At 40.9% G+C, this 24960-nt stretch overlaps 1 protein-coding gene across 3 annotated transcripts in view; it reads left to right on the plus strand.

Annotated features, from left to right (window-relative positions):
* Positions 1-24960, plus strand: part of raph1a (Ras association (RalGDS/AF-6) and pleckstrin homology domains 1a) — a 137505-nt gene that overhangs the window by 77832 nt on the left and 34713 nt on the right. For all 3 annotated transcript variants that reach the window (XM_088931013.1, XM_088931014.1, XM_088931012.1), the window contains 4 exons: positions 2988-3107; positions 5427-5529; positions 6535-7106; positions 21093-21170. In XM_088931013.1, the coding sequence (XP_088787139.1) occupies positions 2988-3107; positions 5427-5529; positions 6535-7106; positions 21093-21170 (873 nt within the window). The remainder of the gene's footprint in view (positions 1-2987; positions 3108-5426; positions 5530-6534; positions 7107-21092; positions 21171-24960) is intronic.

Consider the following 24960-nt stretch of genomic DNA (forward strand, 5'->3'; position numbering starts at 1 on the left):
TAGTTAACATTCAGTCACTGTACAGTAATTAATACAGTTTTTTAAAAAGAAGTGAGTGCCCAAGGGGTACTGCTTGTATATGATAAAAATATATATTAAGCTTTTGAAGACGGTGAACCTGTCAGAACTGACAAGTTCTTGCTTTTGTATATTAGACTGCGTCTCTAAACATTAGCATATGGGGAGGCTATGTTATTTGTCAGCAGAGGGCACTAATCCATTGCAGAATATTAAACAACAGAGCCATTTTTTTACTGCAAGCCCAAGAATAATACAGTACATGTATTGCAAATGGTAAAAATTGTAGAAATTGTATAACCATCTCATGTAGGGCCTTGAATGATAAAATATTTTTTTTTAGTTTTTTGCTGGGTGATACATATGAGGTAAGTTAAAATACAAAAATACAAAGGTACTGTAAGTTAACTTCTGAAATGCAGGGCAAAGCAGAAAAGAACAAGCTCAACTAAATCTGGAAAAACAGGTTTAGTTTCTCAAGTTTGTATGTAGTGTAGCACTTTTTTTTTTGTTAATTGGCTTGTCTTTACAAACCTTTGTCACCGGAATAATAACAAATCGGCAAATGAGTACTGGCTTTTTTTAACTTTTTTTTTTCTAAAAAGCAGTCCTGGAAATAGAGGGGAAAGTAGAATGACTACTATAATGACTTTAATGACTTCTTGTCTTTTCTATAATCCTGGGTGTTTTGGTCCTACCTTTTAGTACGTACATCATGAAGACTAACAGATACTGCCTAATTTTGCTCTTGGAGAACAGAAGATTGGTGCAGCTACTGTATATTGCCAAAGAAGCATAACCTTTTTTTTTAAACGGATAACAGAATTCAAATTAATCCTTGTCAAAACTCTAGTTTTTCTGTGCGCATTGTTAACGTTTAAACACTGTAAAAAATCCAATTGTTCCCTCTGAAATGATGAAAAAGGTTACCATTCATGCTTTGGTATTAATATTCTGGTGTTTATTTTTCCTTGCCATTTATGATAGCCATAAATGTCATCTCGGTGACCTTTTTGCACTAACAGGTGCACTTTTAAAAACAACCCACACTTACTCTCATTTAGTATTCATCTGACATCCTGCCCTGCTTATTTAGTAACAAAAGGGCTTCTTACAGGATTATCTCAAGACTGCACAATACAGGGACAGACCCATAAGGCTACAGCCTGCAGCGTAATGATATAGCAGCCCTTTTTTGAAAGAAGAAACCGAAACCTAGACAATCCACTTAGAGCTTGAAGATTTTTTGATGTGTTGAAATGTAAATGGTGCTCAGTGGCAGTCTCTTGTGATAAGGATTGATACAGTAGCGATGGTGCTCTTCTCCACCTCCCGGGCATGGCTTTTATCGGAGTTAGCTTTGTTGGAAAATCTCACAGAGGGGTCAGAGGTCACAAACGGGGTTGTCAGTCATTCGCAATAACTTCACATCTTGTTAGACTGTCTCTCTCGTGTGGTGTTAATATGTGCTAGTGTTTGAAAAGACCTGGAATTTATGCATTTATATCGAGGTTTGTGGGACCGTGTTCAAGAAATAAGACTGACTGGTAGAATCTTTCTTTTTGTGATGGCAACCTGACCTTATCTGGGCCAGCAGTTTCAGTGTTCATGCCAGCAAAACAAAAAAAATAGCATTTTGTTCATGTGTGGACAGACAAGGCGTGTACTGCTGTACCTGCTGTTCACTGAGCTCAAATATGTGAGACTGAGCATTTAATTTATTCCTGGCAATAACGCTGTGGCAACACAAGCTCTATTAACATGTTGTCCTAAATATTGTACCTGACACCGAAGTAGTGGACTAACCCAACTTTCTAAAAAGGCTGATTTAAGGAAGCATTCCCTCCTTGAATGTTTTAATCCCATCTCTAAACTGCTGAGCACATTTGTCCACTGGATGAAAAGATAATGTTCCTTTGTTACTTTAGAACCTGGCTATTTAAAACATTCTGCTGCCCTATGAAAGATTATCTCCTCCTGGATCAGAGAGATCTGCCTTTCTGATCTAGCTTGTGAGTTACACAAACCGGACAGATTGTCTAGCTTCAAATGACCTCAAGGGTTGTGCTGACATATCCTGTTTCATTTTGTAATTATTTGTAAAACTGTCATAAAGGTTCTGCAGTTAATGTAATTTTAAGTTTTTCAGTACCATTTATACTCTGTGAAGTACTGTGCTAAAAGCCCATATGCTATAGACATGCAGTTTCTGACCAATTAAGAAATGCATTGGAGCAGCCTGAGGTGACACAGAAATGCTGACCCCTAATTGAATTGCTGCTCTTGGTGGAAAACTGGGGAGGGATCCAGTAGTGATACTCTCACTTCCAATAAATGAGAGGTAGGAAGTGAGAACCTTTTTAATCACTGCTTCATCCTTATTCATTCTTATTAGCATGTGAAATGGCTTTTCTGTTGTTGTTGTTGATTTCTAAAGACCAAGGCACATCCCCTGGAAACCCATTCCCAGTCACTGCACAATTTACCCTCAGTTTAACTTTGAGAAGATACCATTTTAGCTTAAAAGCTAAATGCAGATGGAAGATTTCACATACAGTGCTTCCAGTTGTTCAGGTCTGGTATTAGATAAAATAAGCATATGTTATTGGCATTCTGCTATGATGTGTAACACGGTGTGTGTGTGTATGTATGTAGTTCATTCTTGGTCATTTACAAGAAATACTGGTTGTTTAGATATACCTCTCACATGTTTCCTTTTGTTTGAAATCTGTTTGCTTAATTATGATGATTGATCGTCCAGGGTGAAATAAAAGCAGCACTATTTTTTTGTTTTTAATTGCTGAAGATTGTCATGTATGCAAAGGTGTTCCTAAAACATAAGCTGGAGAAAGGGAAGCTGAAGCCCAATTTGCTCATCCAGGGCGAAAATGGTAAAGAGTAGGCAGAGGCCTCGGTTTCTCGTTCTGTGGCGGGTTGCCGTGGTGACGATTTGTGTGCTTGTGTTGCAGATGGAGCAGCTGTCAGATGAGGAGCTGGATCATGCTGCGGAGGAAGACAGTGACAAAGAAGACCAGGACTTGGACAAGATGTTTGGAGCGTGGCTCGGCGAGCTGGACAAACTAACACAGGTCAGCGACGCGCCACTTTTCAGTGCAGTGTTTCCAAAACCATTGGCAGCTGTATTAAAAAAAGATTCAGTTTAACCAAGTAATAGTTTGATTAATGAATGACTTGGTTACAGACTGAGGATCAGTAGGAGCAAAGGACAGTGAAGACCATGAATATGGGTTTGGCAAATGCATTACACTGCACTCTAATGAAACAAAATGCTTTGTTGTTAAAAAATATAAGTGTGCATGAATCTCGCTTGATAGTAGGTGATCAAAACAGTACATTATTTCTGTTTAAAAGCAACCCTCTAGAAATTCAGTTGGAGTAGTCCGTTTCCTCTTCTCTGTGACCCGAAACCGTACAGTAACTTGTCCAGTTGTTCAGGCCTTTTCTGAACTCTCCCTTGAGAAAACATTTTACTTGGAAGACGTTTAGCAGAATTGGAACGAGGAGAGGAGCTTGCTCGTTACATTTTCATTTATATCATCTTTCTTCCCACGACTACAGAAGAGAATCTTTAGATAATTGTGGAAATCCCCTCCTAAGCGCAGAAGGACCCTCTCCAAATCGCGTTGTTGCCAACAAATTTGCTAGATGTGTTTGAACATCATTTAACCCAGCTGGCAAATGCAATTCATAAGGTGACTAGATTTGTGAATGTTTGCGAGGAGTCTAGATAGTGTTATGACAGTTATATTACCACCTATAATTATAGCAAAGAAGATAATAATTATAGTTCTCAGGACTGTCTTCTACTTTATATGCAGAGATGAATTATCAGCTACGCATGAGACATGGAACAATAATACCTATGGAGCTTTCTTGTCTGAACTGTTCTGCTCTTTCAATGTGATTCTATTAAAAACGCAGCTGGAATTAGTCAATTTGCTGTTTCAAAATTCATCATTTGATCAATGCTGCTTTTAGAAAGCACCTTATTTATCATGCTTTATTTTTTGAAATCAGGCTCCATGATGTTAACCGTCATTAACATTATTGGCTTACTACTGATAATCTCTAACTGAGATATTCTAATGAGGCTAAAACCAATGTTGTTGTCATTTTGCAACTATGGTCTCAGGGAATAGTCACACTGAGTTGTTTTGGTTTGAAACTGTATGTTAATGTGCTTGTCAAGCTTCTATACTCTGGTACTTCTTTCTCAATTCTGCCAGCTGTTTTCAATCTGTTTCCAGCCTGGAGAAGAAGTGTTGGTTACATGGCTCATGCTGCCTGAGAACATGAATGTCCAAAGTAAATGAAAATCTGTAGGAATCAATGATAGAAAAATAATGATGGATAAATTATTAAAGGCATCTTTCAACTAATGTTGCAACCTTATCATGATGCAGTATTTCCCCCAACATTATTGAGATACTCATGGAAAAATACCATGATATACAGTATAGTTTTCTCATTCATCTGTGCTACTTACACCATATTTGTATGAGCATCTTGTTAAGCTACAAAAAGTACAAAATTTTGGCTATTTAAGTTGCAATGAACAGGTTTTAAAAAAATTAGCCTCTCCTATTTATCTCCTATGCAGTGGTGATTTCATTCGTTTCCAAGAAGCTTGACAAATGTACTGTTATTATTGAAACCCCATTCTGCTAGACAAGACCAATTAACGGAGATCTATATCGGACTGAATTAGGGTTTCTGTAATATGTTTTGTGGTGCTGCCGTGCTGCTCTGACTGCATAAAGTGCCATTGTTTCTTTTTTCCTGATCAGATCTGAGTATAACTCGTGAGTATTTTAAAGTTGAATTGTCAATGAGCCTCCACAGTATTACCATTCCATTATCACAATTTGCCGTAGTAAAGTTTTTATTTTTACCTTTATCATACGGTACATCCTGTGTGGGTGTCGCATGTAGTGAGCAGGGAGCAGCACGTTTCACTCTGAGCCCATTTATAGTAGACATCTTGCACTTCTGTAGTGATTTAACATACTACACATTGTCGCAGCAGTGGAGTGAAATGGTCAAAATCTTGTGCGTGACCATTTGATCATTTCCTGAACAGCTCCGCACCTTGGCGAAGCTTGTTTGGGTTTTGGCAGATGTACTCGGCTGTGTCATTGCGAGTTACTGAAACGCCCCAGAAGAATAGTGCAGGCTTGCTTTGAGCGCAGTATTAGAAACAGTAGTGCTGGCAGGATACTAAAAGATCCAGACAGATAGATGCAGTTGTAGACCCCCTCCCAGGATTACCTATTAAAAACAAAAACCATCCTTGGTCTCATGTTAATTGTTTTAGAGTTCTGTTGAGTCTTTAATGTGGCTGAATGCATTGCAAAATGGAACATGTGTTTCATGTTTTCTCTTGGCAGAGTTTGGATGATGGAAAGCCAGAAAAAGTGAGGAAGTCCCCTCTTCGGCAAGAGACCAACCTTGCCAACTTCTCTTACCGCTTCTCCATGTACAACATTAACGGTGAGTTTGTTCACTTCATCTCTACCATGTTGTTTCTCTTCCAAAACCCTGCGACTCACACCTCGGAACCCACTGGAGCTCAGCAGGTGTGAGCCTGGCCAGTACCTGGAGGGGAGACCTCCTAGGACAGCTAAGGTTGCTGCCAGAAGAGGTGTTAGTGGGACAAGTAATGGGTGCTCACCCTGCGGTCTGTGTGGGTCCTAATGCCCCACTATAGCAACAGGGACACTTTACTGTAAAAAGGCGCTGTCCTACGGATGAGACAAGAAACTGAGGCCCTGACCATCTGTAGTCATTAAGAATCCCAGGGTGTTTACCCCCAGTGTCCAGACCAGATTTCCCACTGGCCCTTACCATTCATGGCCTCCTAATAATCCCCATCTATGTACTGGCTTCCTCACTCTGTTCTTCTCCCCACTGATAGCTGGTGTGTGGGGAGTGTACTGGCACACTTCGGCTCCTGTTGCATTATTCAGGTGGGGCTACACACTGGTAGTGGTGGAGGGGAGTGCCCATTACCGGTAAAGCGCTTTGAGTGGAGTGTCCAGAAAAGCTCTATACAAATGTATTATTATATTGTTCTGTAAGATCAGTATTGTCAACACCTTGAACTTGTCTCTGAATCCTGTTAAGCACGATCCTGATTCACACTTTCTCCTTTTCCTCCTCCTTCAAAATCATGCATTCATACTCCATGCTGTCCCACATCTGGGAACGTTGCTGTAAGAAAAATGGGAATTTGGCCTTATGCTCGTACGCCCACTCGCCAAAATATTAAGAACCCCCGTCAGGTGACGGGCTGTGCCTCTCTGCAAGCAGCGGGGAGAGCTTGAGTAGGATGTGACGTGTTCCGTGGGGTTTTGAAACATCTGCTGCCCAGTCCCCTTTTCCCAACAGGATTGCCTTCAAATGAGGTCGACGCGTACCGTTACATCGGTTAAAACCCCCAAATAGTCTGGACTGAATTTTAGTGAAAAGGCTCACGGATTTGGTGTGTGTTTCCAGAGGCCCTAAATCAAGGAGACGCTGTGGACCTGGATGCTCTCATGGCAGACCTGTGCTCGATCGAGCAGGAACTGAGCACTATTGGGTCCAAACCCAATAGCACGGGCAAGGCGGCTGGCACCGCGGAAGGGAAGGTACGGCAGAAGCCGCCTGCCGGACGCCAGGGAAGCGCCAGGGGCACCAGCAGCAGCGCCAGGGTCTCGCCCTCCTCCACGGTGCGCGGCCCGAAGCCGCTGACCACCAACTTCTCCCTGGACGACATCACGGCGCAGCTGGAGCAGGCCTCGCTCAGCATGGACGAGGCGGCCCGCCAGAGCCCGCCCCCCCCTTCCTCCTCCTCCTCCTTCTCCTCCTCCTCCTTCTGCCTGCCGCCTCCGGCCGCGCACCACCACCACCACCACCGCCGCACCGGCTCGGCGGGCACCGTGAGCGACCACGACGCGCGCTCCGTCAGCAACTCCTCGCGCTCCAGCGTCGCCTCGGCTGCGTCCAGCATGGACTCCCTGGACATCGACAAGGTGCTGCGGCCGCCCGAGCTGGAAGGGCTGCAGCAGGGGCAGCCATCTTCCGAGGTACGTGGCGTCCCTCAGTCCCTTGGTAACCAGCGCTGTACTCCCTCGCTCTCCCCGAGGGGGGGTTTCAGGTTCAAACTTCCACAGCAGAATTCAGTCATGCTCATTGTTTGCACCTTGTTTACAGGTGGAGTGAAGGATACACTCTTTGGTTTTTTTTTAAAGTACATAAGTAATTGATTGGCTTATGTGGCTTTGTATTTTCTGAAACCCAGTTTCATAATATTTTTATTTTCCCCATACAACTGGCCAAACAGCCCTGAGGAAGAGCAGGCTTCTTTAAACACAAAATTCTGTCTTGTGGGGAAAAGGTCTGTACAGTTTTATACAGTCTAGGGCAGGGAAATGGGTAACTCCGGGCTTTGAGGACTTGATACAGTACGTTTTTCAGTTAACGACTGATTAAAAAGCAGTCTACTTAGTTTCTGAATGTAATTGAAGTTCCGAGTTAGAATGAAGACCAGGGGACTCTCAGGCCCTCAAGGACTAGAACTCCCCTTCCATGATCTAGAGGGTGTCTGTAAATTTTGTTAGAAAATCTGGAAGACTTCTGACTTAATCCTATAAATACAAATTGGAATCTACAAGCGGTTGAATTCTAAGGAGCAGGGAGAAGTATTTTGAGTTGCGTTTAATATCGGTTCAAGAGTTCCTCGTTTTCCCCTTCAGTAAATATTTAGTTGTGCCAGCCATAGCTTTGTACATTTTAAACCCACTTAAAAATTAATTTAAAATTCTCACATTGTGATTTGTTTGTAATGTGTCATTATGCGGTGGCTCAAACATTTGATTTAATCTAAGACTTACGAAACCTAAGAGCTCTTTACTTGTATGTATGACAATATGATTTGTTAACGTGGGTCTAAAGCTCAGAAGTGTTTTGTTACAGTCAAGCGATGAGTCAGATTGAGTCCGTAAGCTTACGATACAAACAGAAAAAGTTTTGCATCTTCCATAAAGTAGATTTTGTGGTTGGAAGAGTAACGCGTGTGAGGACAAAAAAAAAAATCGGAAACAATTTTAATGGTCTGCTTGTAGAAATTAAATAATAATTTATGAAGAATTAAGCTATTCTAATTACTTGCTTCGTAGATATCCCAAAACAGGGCAATTTAGTATCAATGCAATAAGTGGACAAACAAAATGCATGAAGTTTGAGTAGGCAGCTGCGTCAGGATGTGTTGGCTACAAATGAACAGGTAAAGGTTAATTTCATGCTGAAAGGGGAAAAAAAGACAACTTTTCGTCTGAGACCTGAAGAAGGCTCCACAGGTGGAACGTTGTCCCTTTTCTTTTCAGCATGGAATAAACTTTTTCCCGTTTCCCAACAAAACATATGACAATAAATCAGAAAGAGATATCCACATAAGGATAATACCTTGCAGGAACAGAGAAGTATAGGTTTCTAGTAGTGAGGTGATTACTAATGTATATATGGAGGGAGGGGTGATTCAGTAATACCCCAGAGTACAGTGCAGTACAGATAAATGCACGTAGATGGTATGTTGTGGCAAACAATAGCACTCAAACTGCAATGGATATGAGTGGAGCAGAGTGGGAAAACAGGAAGCTATCATTTATTACAAGCATTATGGAAGTCTCTGAAAGACTCTGGCTCGAATAAGACTGTTGACATGCATTACTGAGCTCACCAGCGGTCAGTGCGAGTCAGCGATTTTCTGCCATTTTGATATGGCAAGTACCGACTTTAGGAGGCAAAAACCGAAACTGGGCACAGATACTGTAAGTGTCAGCTAGATCAGTAATGGGTCGCAGCTCAGTTCTGGGTTTTGACTTGAGGTTATTTGTCAGTGTTGTAAAGGTTTGAAGCGCTCTCAAAATTGAGTTCTGGCTATCTGCGTGGAGTTTGTTTTAACAGGTTATCAGAGAACCCAGGTAACCCAGAGGAAACCTATGTCAACATGGGAAGAACAGACAAACTGGTCCTGGGGTGTGTGCCCTGTGATGGACTGGTGTATCCCACCTTGTGCCCGTTGCTCGCCGGGATAGACTCTAGCAACCCCGTGTCCCTGTATTGAATAAAGCGGTTAGAAAATGGAAGGATCGTTTTTGAGCTCTTTCCATTATGTCCCTCCAGCAGTGGAAACAGAAAGTTAGCCTAACTGCTGTGGGCTTTTCCTGTAGTAGAGGCTCGGTTTCCTCCCCTCTATTGATCTGCATTACATCAATTGACTATATCGATGACAATAGTTCGGTGAAAGGAAGCATCATTCCCTTATTAGCTTTATTTCTGCTTGAGGTCAGCACAATGAATGCCCTAGTTCCATGGGATTTTGACTGAAGGATTTGTACTGCTTGTGAATTTGTGTAGGGATTTTTCCCAGTGTGAACAGTACTAGGCTTGAATTAATCATCTTGCCCTGAAACCTTAACTGTATTTAAACAGTCACTTAAAAACCAGAAGAGGTTTTGTCTGAGGCTATCTTTCCAATATCAGAGGTGCTGAAAAATCCTATAGCTGGCGAATCCTGAGAAGGGGATTCTTTACCCAAACTGAAGCTGAAGTCTTGAAGGATAGTGGACTTTTAAAACTCATCAGGATGCTGAGCAATGAAGAAGAAAGGCAATCTTTTTTGGTTGATATTTAGTCCTTTAGCTGAAGAACTGTACTTTATATATGCATGCTGGAATATTAACCTTTTAATCTCTTACACATTTTTACAATATTTCAGTTAAATTGCCCAAAATGCTGGTGTTGGAATATTATTAAAGAAGAGTGATATACCTTGGTTCATATTTTGGAGGACTAAGTGATGGTAATTAGTGCGCATTTAGTTAGTACACTGGGTTTCAAGACATCAGCCGTTTATGCAGTAGTATCCTTGAGGTTTCTCTCGGTCTCAGAAATGCCCGCTGCAGGTAACTGTCACCACTAGGTTTGGAGACGGGTGTTTCTCCAGCCCTCCGGGACCGATATCAGGCAGACGCATCACGATCATTTGTGTCATCATGGCCATGCTCACACTTTCAGAGTGAGTGTGTTGAGTTCATCAAGCTTATCGACAAATGTAAGAGACCATCTTGTAGCAACATGGTGCTGTTTTTGCATTGCATTTTACTGGAACTGCCCTGTTTCGAAGTGTTTGCCAGAGGGAAGCTCTGGTGTTTTAGCAGTGTAGATTAGGAAAAGGTTTGGTTGGGAACAGCTTGTCAGTAGGCCAGTTTATTGCCTCTCACCTTTGATTTTTTTTTTTAAAGCTCTGTCTGGTCTCTCTTTTTCTCTGATTTATGGGCTTTCTTTTCTTAATGAGGAACACCCTGCTGTGCATGTTCACTCTGCATGCTATTGGAAAGACCTTTATTAAAAGGGTTTTTTTAGGGAGTTTTTCAGGTAAGTATGATTTAAAAAATATGACTGTATCTTGCACGTGAAGAGGTAACTCTGCACTGTACTGTCGGTGTGGTTGCAAAGATAACTGCATGCGTGAATGTTTGCCATTCAAACAACACCTATCTCCAGGAAACAGGTGTTGAATGTTTCTCCCACCCCCCTGCAGGCAGGCTCGAAATCCCGTCTTCATCTTGAGTACAGGCTGCAGTTTTTACTTATTATCTTAATGCGCAGTGATCAATTTGCACGACGTTATAAACCCTGCAATTGCTGGAAAGGCTGATTCTGGTTGCTTGCACCCCAGCCAGTTCTCTTCTATTGAAAAGAAATTTGAGGCAAAGATGCCGACTTCCCTTCTGCAGCTGTCCGTATGACACTTGACCTATAAGAAGACACGGACGTAGAAAACAAGATTCTGACTTAACTTTGACGTACCACAACTTCATCTCTCTTTGCAGAAGAAGAACATATTTGTCCGGAATAGGCAAGATTTCTGTGATGCTATTTTTGTTAAAGGAAAAAATCAAACTGCTGTCTACCCCTGCAGCTTGTACCATTAACTGAAAGATAAGCAGGGATCTGGGGGTTTCCTCAAAGCTACAGTATGTTTCCATCTACAGCAGTAAATATCGCCATTGTTTGATGAATCTGGTCGGGCGTTTTTACACAGCTCCAAATCAGATAGCCAGATCATTGTAAGTCAGAGCCTTGAAATTATGTATCATACATACACAGTATAACACAAGCTGTGTTGAATGATAAATGAAAGAAATGATGCACAGACAAGTGAAAGACATGGTATCATGTGGCATATTCTAGTTTTACCTTGACATTAGGCGCAGAAGAAGTCTGAATAACAAGGCAGGCAACTAGGTTCAAGGCTTGAGCACCTAAAGTAATCCTGAAAATATTAATAAAAATAATATTGTCCACTTCAAGAAGTCAGTATGTTTTGTAGAATATCTGCTAATTAGTCACAATTTAACACCAAATTCAAATAGCTCTTTAGAGCAATCCACACAAGACATCTCCTAATAAAATTTGAAGAAGCAGTTAATATTTAATGCTAATGAATTAGAATAAAGTAATTGAGCTCGTTAGCGGGGGCTCGGCGTCTGGAGAATTGATAATTTAGGGGTTCTATTTCCATTTAAAGGAGAAAGCATCTCTTAAGATTGCAGTGTAGGTATTTTCCAGGGCTGAATCAACCCAGTGTAAGCCAGCAGCCCCCTGCGTAACTCATGGGGGCCAATGGTACTGGTTGTATCTGCTAGCTGACACCTGTAGTTCACCATAATGAAGGGTCACTGAGAACAGTCAAGTAGGCAGGATAGCAGTTCACAGATTGTTGCTCATCCTCAAGAGACTGGTGTTTTGTTTTCAAGGACAGATACCATCATTTTTCATTTAAAGTCGGCGTTACACGTTCAGTAATCTCAAGCCATTCACAACATCACAGATGCCCCCTTACGTGTAGTGGTTATTACAGGTTGATTCCAATCATGCATAGAAGAGATAATAGCCTTCCAGCAGCTCAGGCAATGGAGGATTAAATTAGAAACGAAGAGGGAGAACAACTAATGTTAAAAAATGGAAATAATAATGTGGGGCAGCCTCTTGAAAAATAAATGTTTTTTTTTTCCCCACTGTAATGTTTCTACAAATTATCCCATTTAAATATATTGCAGGTGGCAGGCCTGTACATCTTTTGCACAGCTTTGAACAATTTATTTTTTCTTCCATATACTGCACAGGCATTATCCACCTCATAAATCCTGGTCTGAATGCCCCCACAAAACACCAATTTTTACTTTTTCCCTGAAATCACATTGGTTCTTAATAGGTCTGAGTGAAGAGTCCTCAGTATACTCCTTTGAAATCTAGTAAGTGCACAATCTGAAGCAACCAGCTCTTTTTAGATCTCTGTACAAGGCACTTTTTGAACCCCTTTATTGAAGGACAGTAAATGATTCTCAATCTAGCCGTTGGCCTTCAGATGATGGACTGAATCCGAGCCTGGTTAACTGCACCCTGTTTCCTTCTCTTGCATGCCTAAAAGGTTTCTTTTTGCACCCTCCCTTTTCTTTGTGATCTTCCCCACTTTCTCACTCCTCCACCTTCCCAGCATGCTCCTCTGCGACGGCCCAGTAAACAGGTCAGGCGCCATCTTGACTTTGCCCAGGAGGAAGTGGAAGTGGATCTGAACACTGTAAGTCTGCAGGATTGTGTGCAGTGTCTTCAGTGTCTTCTGCCTCTTTATTCACGCCTGACTCTTAACCCGCCTGCACAGAAGTAACCGTTTCCAGTTTGGGATTGCATGAGTTGGTCAAGATTCTTAGTAACTCCTCTAAACCTGATTGTAACCTGGAACAACATCAAAAGAAAATATTTTGTTTCCCGTGAGGGCGTTCAAGGTGTCAATACCCTGCTGTCACAATAAAAGAGTTTTCTTTTTTAGAAGTAAGCATTTTATTTTGATAAAAAAGGCATTCAAATGTTTTACTATACTTAGTAATTGGCACAATTGTTTGTATAAAGGACACACCTGGTTGATGCTTAAAAAAAACACAATTCCTGCCTATTGCCAGCTATGTAATAGAAACAAAAAACGAATACCTGTTTTTAAATAGACTCTTCCACACAGGATATTGGACAGGATGAGAACATAATGGTGAATAACACTTATTTGCACTTCTCTTAAAAATATCCCATAATTGATATTGTTATTAAAGGTGATAAATATAAAATTATATATAGTGGTGTGTAAGATAGGTAGGGGGTCTATATTTTGAACTTACAGCTGTTGGATGAAAACATTGAGGAGAAAGAAATCTGATTTCTTTGGTAAAAATTCACAATGTCTTGCCTCCGGTAACTTTGCTAATAATACAAAGTCAACTGATGAGGCTTGTATGCATGCGTGGTCGTTAAATGTGGAGCTCACCCCCCCCCCACAACTAATTGGAGAAGTTTTAAATCTGCTTACAATGTTGACAACAACCAGGAAGTGCTGTCAGGTGTGAGAAGAGGAAGCAACAGTTACAAAAGTGTAATGTTAGTCTTGCTGTTGGCAGGTACATTTTTCTAATATGCTTTCCCAGCAGTTTTTAATACAGTGCATCAGAGCACAGTTTGCCTTCTAAGGTTACTATCAGAGCAGTTGGCAGAAGCTGCATTAACAGGTGCCTTTGCAGTGATCTTTATGGTAACATGTGCCAAGGGTTCGGACTCCAGGATTAGGTCAATCTGTTAATTTGATTTGAAACCCTTGGGTAAGAAAATCTGATGTCATGCAACTGGGAATGAACCATAGAAACTTTCAAGGAGGAATGAGAAAGACACAATTGTGCAGAGACATTTCATTAATGTGATCCAGTACTGTATATGCTGTGGCTCGAAGAATGTCTGTCTGCCCTCCTTGTGTCTGCTGGCTTAATTCTTATAAATTACACCTCTTCATCAGATTAAAAATGATGAAGTATTCCCCATTTAAGCAATTGTTAAGGTATATTGAGCCATTATACAGTACTTCTCAGATAAAACATAAGAAAGTAGTTCAAATGAGCTTCTTAGAGAATCTGACTGAGATCTTAAGGTAAGTTAAGTCTTATTAACCATTCCAGTTGACAAAACTGTATGTGGATTGTTTTAAGGCAAAGGAAATGAGCATAAATTTTTGCCTTTTTATCAGATATGGCATAGGCTTACACAAAGAGTAACACTTAAGGTGAGACACAAAACAAGTTCTTACAATGCTTATAGACATCACTGAGTGAAGGTTAATACAGGGTTTAATAATGGATGTTCACTGGACTTTTGTCATATTTTAAAGAAATTAAACACCAATGTATAATGGTATGCACCTGGTAAGGTGTATAAGTCTTTGAAAGTTAGTCTGCAGCTTGTTTGTTGTAGTTTTCTCTGAGAAAGCAGTCATCTCAGCACCATCTAAGGCCAGTTAGCTCTTCTGCCTGATGCTCAAGGGAGTGAGGAAAAGTACTTTCACTTTGGTGATAGTACAATAAGTGTCAGAGCTTGCCTATGTGATACTGTTATTTTTATGTTTTAGCTTCATTGGCTGTTTATCTAATGCTTATTCAGAGTTAAAAACCCACATTCTTTTTTTTTCTCCATCTTTACTAAGGGGAGTGGGGAGCGAAATCTGTTTAATATTCCCTCCAACATTCAAGTCCTTTTCAGTTTGACAGCACTGAAGGAGATCTTCTCAACAGTCGCTGTTTCAGAAAAACAATGAGCTAAGGTGATGTGTAGCTTTTCCCTCAGAAGGCTCACACGTGAATGTTGAGGCGTGCACATTTTTCAGAGGAGAAAAAAGCCGCAGAACGAAAAATGCAGCAAAGAGCATTTTGATAGTAGGTAACTTGCCATTTTACCTGGTGAAGCTTTGGATTAAGCACGACCGATTCCTTAAAATGTGGGGAGCAGGTACGACTAACCCCTACTTTAGGGTACTAGTTCGATAAAATTACTGGAGGAAGTCCCTGGATCAATCAGTCTCAAGCAGCTAGATAACCCAGAGGCCAGAAAGCAACCTTTTGCAACATGTCTGATGTTCTGAATTATAACACTACTCTTCTTTGACCTCTGGCACTGGTGTCTTTTGCTTGGTCATTTTACACAATTAAAGTAATCGAGCTTGTGCAGTATTAGCTAGTTTCTAGGGTGCCAGGAGTCTTTTTCTTCTGGCTCTTGAGAAGCTCCATTTCTTAACTTCCAGGGATGGTTTTAGGAAGGCCTACATTTCCTAGCCTGGGTTTCTGTTGTTGTGTGTGTGTGTATGGGGGGGTGGGAGGGGGATAGGGGAGGGAATCACGATGTAAAGCCAGAATGATAACGGCAAGCTTTCTTTTGAAAATAACATTGTATGGGAGAAGCAGCAGTCCTGTACTCACAACTGTGCGTTTCCATATGGACCATAGATCATAAAACTCATCTTTGGGTGCCACTTAAAAAAAAGATGTATTCTGTTTCCTGTTACTTCCAAAGATTGGAGGGAGCTCCTCCTACAGGTGTCTGTACTTAGGACAGTCAAGATTCAAAACGATTTATGTTTAGTGGCAAAAACTAAATTGGTGCAAAGGTGGTCAGTGCGCTGTTCTAGGCATTGAACATTAAATCATTGCAACTTAAGACCAAATCTTTCCGGGTATTTTTAATGCGTGGTAACTTGTGTTTTTAAATAATGAAAATTAATGTATGTGGTGTGGCTGCCTCAGAACCCTAGTGTTCAATTCCAGAATCATTCTTCTGTCTGTGTGGCATTTGCATGTTTTTAGGGAATCCTGTATCTCTCCACCATCCGAAGATCTGCTGGCTAGGCTTCTCTAAATTGCCCCCTTTCTCCTTGGCTCTGGGTTGGACTGTTGTCCCATCCATGAGAGAGATCAGGCATGTGCTGTCATATGCACCTTCGTGTGTCATATGTCAGGATAGACTCTTGCTATGACCTTCACCAGATAAGCTACTAACCAAAGATGGATGCAAGTATTAAAAGGCAATTTTTTTAGCAAAAAAAACCAATGTTGGTCTTTTTGATTTCTAAATAGTTGTAGCACTTCAACAGTTTGCTCGTACCTAGTTTATTCTTGCATTGTTAGATGCATATAATTGTGAAAATACAATATAATTATTGTGTTATTGAATAACAGACAATGGTCTTCAGTCTGAAAGCAAATTTTTTCAGACCTGAAACAAAAGAGAAGTTAGCTTCCTTCTGTTTTTCATCATGGAATCTGTCATCCCTGCTAACCTCCTGATCTTCTGTCTTGGGCTTAAATCATAGCGATCCCCTTTCAAACAGTTTTAAATGAATGCCTTGCAGTCAGAACATGACCTTATTTTTTCATCCAGATGGTACAGGATTGCTGCTTTGTTGGGGTTGCTTCTTTGCAAAGTGTAAATGATTGTGATCGGTACCAGAATGCTTTGGGTCTGTGCTTTCACACTTTTTTTAAAAAACAAATTTTAAGAATCATTGCACTAATGTCTCTTGTCTTTTATTTCCTATTTTTTCTGCACCAAGCACTCCTATCTGGACAGGGAAACCTCCCTGATTCTGAAAAACATTGCAGGAAAGCCTTCTCACTTGCTGACCAAGGTGACATCTCCCTCTTCTGCTGCATGTGATTCTGCTCTATAGGTAGTGTGTATAACCCCACCCCTTCCTCCTGTGAGCCCGCCCCTTTTTCATGATGTCATGTTGCCCAGCCTGGAACAGTGAATGTTAGTGAGTGCTGTGAAACTGTTTCCACACTTTGCCTGCTACAGCAGCTGTGCACACACCTCTGTGAAGCAGTATTTTATTAACTCAGGGCTGATGTAAACACTTTGATTTATTATTGACTCTATAGGAGAAGCCAATACTGGATACTTTGGGCTGCAGTTTGATGGTATCAGTTAATAGATAATAGATTAGGTCCCTGTAAGGAAATTATTTGCTGGATCTTTGTATGAGTCTATGTATATGGGGATGTAGTTAAACCTCCATATGATGTTAAATGAGCCACACCTCCATAGAATTAAGTCTAAATATGTCCCTGCAGTATAATGGTATCCAAACTGATCAATCCTTATTTTTGTTCTTAACTTAAACAAGTGCCCACATCTCTCTTTTAAATAGCTTCAACAGATTGCTGCAAGTGTTGAGTGAAGTAGAAATTGTGTGGCAAACAAGTTATTGTCATGCAAGATTAGGTTAATACTAAAAAAAAAACTTCTCTCATCCTATCCTATATATTATATGTGAGAACAACAAAATAAAATTTGTTTTGGTACCTTAAGAAAACCAATCAAAATGGTACCATTTCCATTTCCAAGTGCTTTAATATAAATGCTTTTTTGTTTAATTCACAAACAAAAATAGCTTAAATTACAGGCATCAGGAGAAAGGGGCTTGTCTCAGCTACCAGTCATCTGTTCTTTTTCTGCTTTTCACCCTCCTTCTTTCCTTATACTCTGTGCATCACTGTGCCACCCCCTCCTGCTCCTTGCATGCCTCCAGTGAGACTCCTTCTCACTCCCAGAAGACCACAAATGCACTTGTCCTGTGCATTTCAACATCCCTTCCCACCAAACTCGTGAGTGTACCTCCCGTGATCCCATGATGCTGCAGCATTTCAATTATTTGGCGTCTTCTTGAAGTGTCCTGACATGTTGCATGAGAGTATGCAGGTGCATGCCGTTTCCCATACTTATGATTATAAGATTTTATATGCAAAGGTTTTGTTACTGGTGTATTCCTTTTGCCCGTTTCACTCACGGTGACTCCAAATGAAAGAGGTGCCCCCCCGTGTTAGATGAGAGCACTCGTGAATGATGTTCACATTTTGGGAGTATCAAAGAGGTGTCTGCTTTCTCAGCAGTGTTTCTTTGTGAATAAACTGGAAAATGAAGGACTCCATCTGATGAGATCCGCTAGTCTCCAGTGAAGAACAACTTGTGAGGATGCCTTTTAGAGATGGCTGTTCGAAACTGGTTTTATTGCCTGGCTTCTGCGGACTCCTGCCAGAATACTGGAAAATGGGACTGAGAGAGTGAAACCGGCTTTGCAGTGAAGGAGAGGTTCAGGCACCCATGCCAAGATTGCAGGATAGACCGCGGCATCTTCTGTCACGTGCCAATAACGGCTAAGCTAGAACACAGGAATCATAATTGTAATCGTTAGGCTCTCAAAACGGGAGCCGGTTAGAAGACTTTACCACTCAACAACGACTCAAAGGTGGTGTCAATGTGAAGTACTTTGTCTTTGCTCTTCATATTCTCCCATCTTTCTTTCTGCAAACTACCGCTTTGAACTTTTGCTTCCAAAACTGTATGTAGCACTTTTGTCTTGCACACTGCCTCCTTCCCTTCATACTGTGCATGCAGAAATAGTGCCAAGTTTCTTTTGATGATCAGTAGATCATAAGTTGTGTTATTCAATAAAATAAGTGCATAGAAAAGCAGTGCACAGGCAACTGAAATAATTACTAATACTGTGCTTTTTTTTTTAAAGTCTGGTGTGACATGCAGTGCTGACACTTTCTACTACAGATTCATTTTCAGCACATATTAAGGTAAAATAATTGACAAACATTTAAATGCAGCCTAGGTCATGATATTTTTTACTGTACTCAGCAGTGCAAGTGTTAAATGGGTTTGGCCAGCTGCAATATCGAAATGTTTTAATCTTTCTGCTTGAAATATTTGATTTGATTGGCTCGCCAAAGAGTGGCAGTGTATGCCAGCTGATTTGCTCTAATCCTCTTTGGCTCAGAGCGCTAAGCAGCATCAGGACCTTTCCTTCCTTCTCTCTCTCGCCTGCCCATCCCCGTTTTGTCTCTCTCTTTCTCTGGCATGTGTACGCCTCTTTCTACGCGCACCAGACGGAAACATCTGACAGCCCCCGGCACCTCCCATCATGCCTTTAGGGGGCTACACCTGCCCAGTGTGGTATTATCTCAGGCATCGCATGATGAAGGACTGGGAGCGGTTTTGTCATCAATAATTAACGGCACTGATCAAACCTGACATGATGTTGTAGTCTGTGCTAAAGGTGCTTAATTTCAGCTCTTGAGGGGGGATGTGTGGCTGAACAAGTGGATTAGCACTTCACACCCCAATTTAGTTTTAGAGATGCAAAGTACAATTGATCTAATTTGCACTAAGATCCTATAAGCATTATCTGCTTATCTGTAAACAGTAAATAACTTGCACTCTGCTTCTTTGTTGCCAAGAAAGGCTCTTTTGCGTAGAATGTTTTTAAATTGCCTTTTTAGTGCCAAGTGTGCATTTCTCATTAGAACAGGTTCTCGGGATTGTACAGCACAGTGAAAGGAAGAACTGCATTAACAAGCACAGCAGTTAGCAGAATGATTAACGCCAGATCTCTTGCGCTTTGAAGTCGAACCTGGCAGGTTTATTTTCTGTAATTTTCATGTAAAATAACTCTTCTCTCTCTGAAGAGGGGAGGGAAAATAAATCTGCAAAACGTTCAGGTTTTATAACACGTTTGATGTACATCGTCGCCTCTGCCATGTGACTTGCTTATCTAATCAAAAGCAGAAGGACATTTTCTGTTCCTTTTGTAAGGAGATGTGCATTATGTTCACACACATCTAAATGGCAATCCCAACCGAGCTCATGTTGTAATAGCTAAACCAATTCATTGGCATAAATAGTTACATTCAAAACACCTTTTTAACACTTTAACACTGTTTAGATTTCAGTATTAAGGCATGGAAGAGGTTCTATGGACTTTTTCTGATATGTAGCTAATTCTGTTTAAATCTCTGATGCTTGCTAAGGCATCAAAGCAGAAAATCAGTCCGGGAGGAGGGGTGGGTTTAGAAGCTTGGGTCTTAATACCTTAAAACCCGCCACTGCTAAAAGCCATGAATCCGTTTCTACACAGCTGGCTGCTGAAATCTTCTGCTCTTTACCTGATTGGGTTCAGTGATAATGTGTCTGTGCCACCCCACCCCCCTTCAGCGTCCAATCTGCCCGCACACTTTTGTGTAAGGGGATTAGGCGGAGTGACTCGGCACGTTCCAGGAGCTCCACAGCTGGTGCTGGGTTGCAGAGGGGGTACCTCCGCCAGCGGGCAGCCAGACAGCGCCAGCGTGGAGTCCCGTCGCGAAAGCTGTGAATTTTTTTTCCCCCCTCTCTCTCTCTCCCGGGCACTGCGATACCGGGACACGGACAGAGACGCCTTCTCTGCCTACTCTTGGTTTCCTTGGGCCGAAATTTTTTTCCTGAGGCACAGCTGGTATTGTTGACCTGGAGATTTTGGGGGAAAATAATAACACTACTGGTAACCTCACTGACGAAAGAGTCACGGAAAGGGAGAGTCGTGTACCTGTGTTTATTTGCCTTTTCTCTGGGAAAACAAAGGGCAATTTCTGGCTTGTTTCCATGGCATATGTATAGCTGGGTAACCTAGCTGCTTCTCAAAGCAATAAAATAGGCATGAAAAACGATCGTCTGAAACTTCAAACATCGGGATAATACACTAAAACCAATGCTGGGAGGAAGGTTGGAGTTTTTAATTCTGGATTAAAAACGGTTCTGGATTTCCTGGGCTGCAGTGGACCTCTTTTCTACTGGAACAGCTCTCTCGAAGGAAGAAAACTGGTTTGTGCTTGCTTCACAAAATCCCTGGGAGGGGAGAATGTCTAACAGCCATCTCTAAAAGGTTAAGAACATGAGGGTGTTCTATAGACCCCCCGCGTATATTGGTCAGTGCCACAAGCTTCGCCTTCTGCACTCTGAGTGACTGTCAGCAGCTTTAAAAAAAAAAAGTCCAGAGAAACACTGCTTGGTAAAAGAGGGTTTACTATGGCGGCGTGCTGGAAACGTCAGGTAAGTGTCATGCTGTGTGCTCTGTGAATGCCGAAGGCACATTGTCACTTTTTGGGGACACACTATTGGATACTGTGTCCCAGTGGCACATTGTAAGGAAGCACTTCTGGCTGTGGTGTGTGTGTGTGTGTGATAGCTAAAGAGAAAACAAACCATACTCAGGGGGGGAAAAGCCATTCCCTCTTTGAATTCTTTCAGCCATGTCTGTGCCAGGGAAGCTCAGGCACTGGTGGCCGTGGCACTCCACTTAAATCTTGTGTGTTGTACGTCCCTAGGAGGAGCAGGCTGCCAAACTGAAGGCAGAGAAGATCCGTGTGGCTTTGGAGAAGATCAAAGAGGCGCAAGTCAAGAAGGTGAGGGGCCTAATAAAAGTTCATGCTAGTGTTTGCACAGGTTATTGCAGTTGAAAATGTATAGTAGAGTCAGTATAAACCCACATATAACTACTGCAGTTACGCTTAATATGGTGAGTTACAAAGTAAAACCCACATACTGTACACTGCAAGCAAAAGCAATTCTATAAATATGGAAACATCACAGGTTTGTTCTCCCTTGAAGAAGGCTATTAGTATACTGTATGTGCTTTAAAAGACATGCATAGTGTAGGAACTGATCAGGTATTTCTGCTCTAATCGCAAACCAGAACAAAAAAGGAACCCTGAGTCCAGGCTGTCATTCTGTAGTTTTGGCAATCGTGATGGTTGGGCGTGTTTTTCAGTCTGTCTGAATGGATAGTTGAAAGTCCTGTATTTCCAACAATGATGAGAATGATACGGAAACTGTACTGTTAAAAAAAAGGCTTTGTGATCAAGATTTTTTCAAACTGTTGAAAACTGTCAAAAGTACCTTATCGTTTCATCAAACAGAATCATACCTCATGACATGTGGAGTCACAGATACAACAATTCACAGTGCAGAATGATTATATTGCTGTATATTTATATCTTATCTTATAAAATGTCCCCAGTGTTTTGTACTTGAATAAATTAACTCACCTTCTTTCTTCAAGACTCAGCTGGATCCAAGTCAAAATCGCAGATCAGCTCCAGTGAAACTAATCAAGCTTCCATGCTCTAGAAGGGAGTTCTTTCCCTGTGCTGCAGAAGGGCGGTGACAACGGCCACAGCCTTTTGGGACTATAGACTTAATACAAGCAAAATCCAAATACAGTAAATAGGTCAACACAACCATGAAAGAGCGGCTGTTATTGTGGACAAATTACACAAGGTGGACACAGTTAATAGTGCCTTAGTTCTCTGCTCTTGTGCTGTAAAACACAAAGGCAGAAGACTGCAAGGGGATTTCCACATTAAGCATCGCACTCAGAAATATAGCTCTCTATTTGTACAGAGAGAATTAAACTGGAAAGACATGGTACAGTAAGCCTCAGTTTTCACTAGGTGGACATTGCAGTTAGCTACGTGCTGACTCAGCAGTAATAATTCTGCATCAAGTATTTAAAAATGAAAGTTAATACTTTTTGCCCCCCTATAATGCGGACGGCAGCTATGAGTGTGACACAGCTTTTCTAATCTTCACATGGTTTCTGGGCTCCACTCTGTATCTTGAAAGGACAACCTTTTCCACTCTTTTCTAGTGCTGATCAGTTATATATACAGGCTTATAATATATTATAGCAGTGACATACTGTATACAGTAGCATATACAGTATATATATAGCAGTGGCAACCCATTCAGAAACCCAACTATCTGAAAATCGGTTAGTTAATTGCACTTTTCCTGAGGAAGTCTGCATCTGGAGATTAAAATCTGTCATCTGGGCTTTAAACTTTTCATCCCCGCCCTCCGTTCCTGATGACGGTACATGGCCTGAGCCAGCCGACCTCTAAATTGATTAAATGACCCTTGGAAGCTTGTCCAGTCATCTGTTCCGTGGAGATTTTGAGTACCGTGGAGCAACTATATTAGAGGGGAGAAATGATCTTTCCGATTATCTCTGTAATCCCTTGTTCAGGAATTCAGTTTAGGAGGACTCCCGGAAGATCTCAATTCATTTTTAATTCCTTAATGATTAGATAACATAATCTGAATTTATTATAATATTTTGGGCTGTGGGCTTCGAACAAGAAACATACAAGAATGCATGGTTTGTTTTTCTGTCAGAAGCAAGGCTGCTTAGAGAGCTATTGGAAGAGGCCTGTATGCCTAGATTAAAGATTTACCAAGTAAAGGCTTCTGCTTTTTAATCAGGTTGACACTGATCACTTTCCTCAAGATTAAGCCCGTCTTTAAAAATCCATCAACAGACATTTAACAGCCTTGGCCTCATTAAGAAAGCACAAATATGCAAGTCAGCCCTGTCCTGGTGTGCTTTTCTGATCCTTTTTTTTAAAGTGTTATCTTCTATTCTGGCCTGAATGCTATTGTGAAGATTTTAATCTTTTACCAGGGAAGCCTGGCATCAACGGAGTGCTGAGCAGTACAGAATCATCTGTGTTGCCTGACATATTTTACTGCAGTATAATGTGTTGTAATCATCTGCTAAAATGTATTTTAAAAAGTGTCTTTTTAGCAGCTCCACACCATTTCAGCATGTAAAGAGGAGAATGTGTAGTGCTTAGGTGCATGCTCACGGTGTGAACACTGAAAATACTGTAACTGAATGTTTTATTTATACTGGTATTTTGGGGATTCTGATTATGATGTACAGTATGTGTGTATTCCAGATTTTACAAGACCTTGTAAAAGTAGTACTGTGTTGCATTACTTAAACATCTGCAGCACTACAAAAATCACAATTTGCACATTTAGCCCTTAGGGCTTTGTGCAGAACAAACTTGCTAAATCAGGAGTAACTACATTTACTGCAGTGCACCCTGCTTAAACTTAAAATTGGTTTAATTTGAAATAAGGCAACAAACCCATTGAAGGCCAAATCGTTCCCAAACATATGGGCATCTGTATTATTTCATGGCCTCAACAGAGCCTTACTTAAGTTAATAGAAAGGAAGAATGGGCTTTCATAAACAGTGAGATGCGCAGGAATAGGTTGAAGGCGATGATGATGGCTCTTACTTATAGAAGCCACTGGATTTGTAATGATATTCTGTGGATTATTATAGATACCCACTCAGTATATGAAACTGAAATGAAACTGGATCTCAGTTTCTTAATAATTCTATGGTGGGTTGAACACCAAAGTACAAGCTTCTCACACCAACACCAATGGTTTCCTTGGTGATTACCAGTCTTCCCACCTGCAGGAAGCCCTTGCTCTCCCAAGGAAACCTTTAAACAGTTGCTTTTTCTGCTTCACCTTTTGATTCTATGTTGTCGTCTTACCCCCCTTGCACACCAGCGTCTCTTCACCCAGCTGGGTTCAGTTGTGCATTTGTCGTGTCAGTGTCTTCGTGTGATTTTAATGCTATCTTAGTTAACATTCACTTCTTTTCACTTCTATTCTAATTAATTACTTTCATAGGTCTCATTGTGATTCATGTTATTGTATTCGTCATTTTTAATGGTGAAATCTACAAGTTACATCAGCCATTGAGGAGTATAATACAGACCTTGAGAACTTAACCCCATATTTCCCATATACCTGTACTTACGTTTTTCCCAACTGCTGAGGTTTTCAGGAACATAACGCCTGTGGTTGCCAAGAAAAACCTGTACTCCTTTTCCAAAATGCCCCAGTTTCTACTTCACCTGCAACTCCTTCATTTTTGGGGGGCATTTTGGTTTTTGATATTCCTTTTAATTAGGCTGTGCACCTTTAAAGCAAAGATGAAGTTTAATTAACAAAAAAAACTGCTTTACTTGATGAGTGTTCTGTATATCATTCAGATGAATGAAGTACATTTCCCATGCAAAAATGATTTTCTTGTTTCATGGTTATGCTATAATCTTTTTCAATTAATGAATGGAGATATCATACAGTAAGTCCTGATTCAAGTGTGACTTTAAATATGACTTTAGATGTTCCATACAGGAGCTAACTAACTTAATCCCTGTGGCAATTGCAAATGATATCCATTGAACAAAACTAATCTTATAGTACTGTATGTTCATTTGTATTGCATAGATATTATTTAGAATTAGAAAAAATTAGAAAATTAGAATTTAGAAAAAAGTTTAGGAAAATATCTAAAGTATTACGTTTGCGTAAAATGCACCCATGTT

This window comes from Atractosteus spatula, chromosome 13 (assembly GCF_055471065.1).
Source record: "Atractosteus spatula isolate fAtrSpa1 chromosome 13, fAtrSpa1.hap1, whole genome shotgun sequence".
In the NCBI taxonomy this organism is placed as follows: Eukaryota; Metazoa; Chordata; class Actinopteri; order Semionotiformes; family Lepisosteidae; genus Atractosteus; species Atractosteus spatula.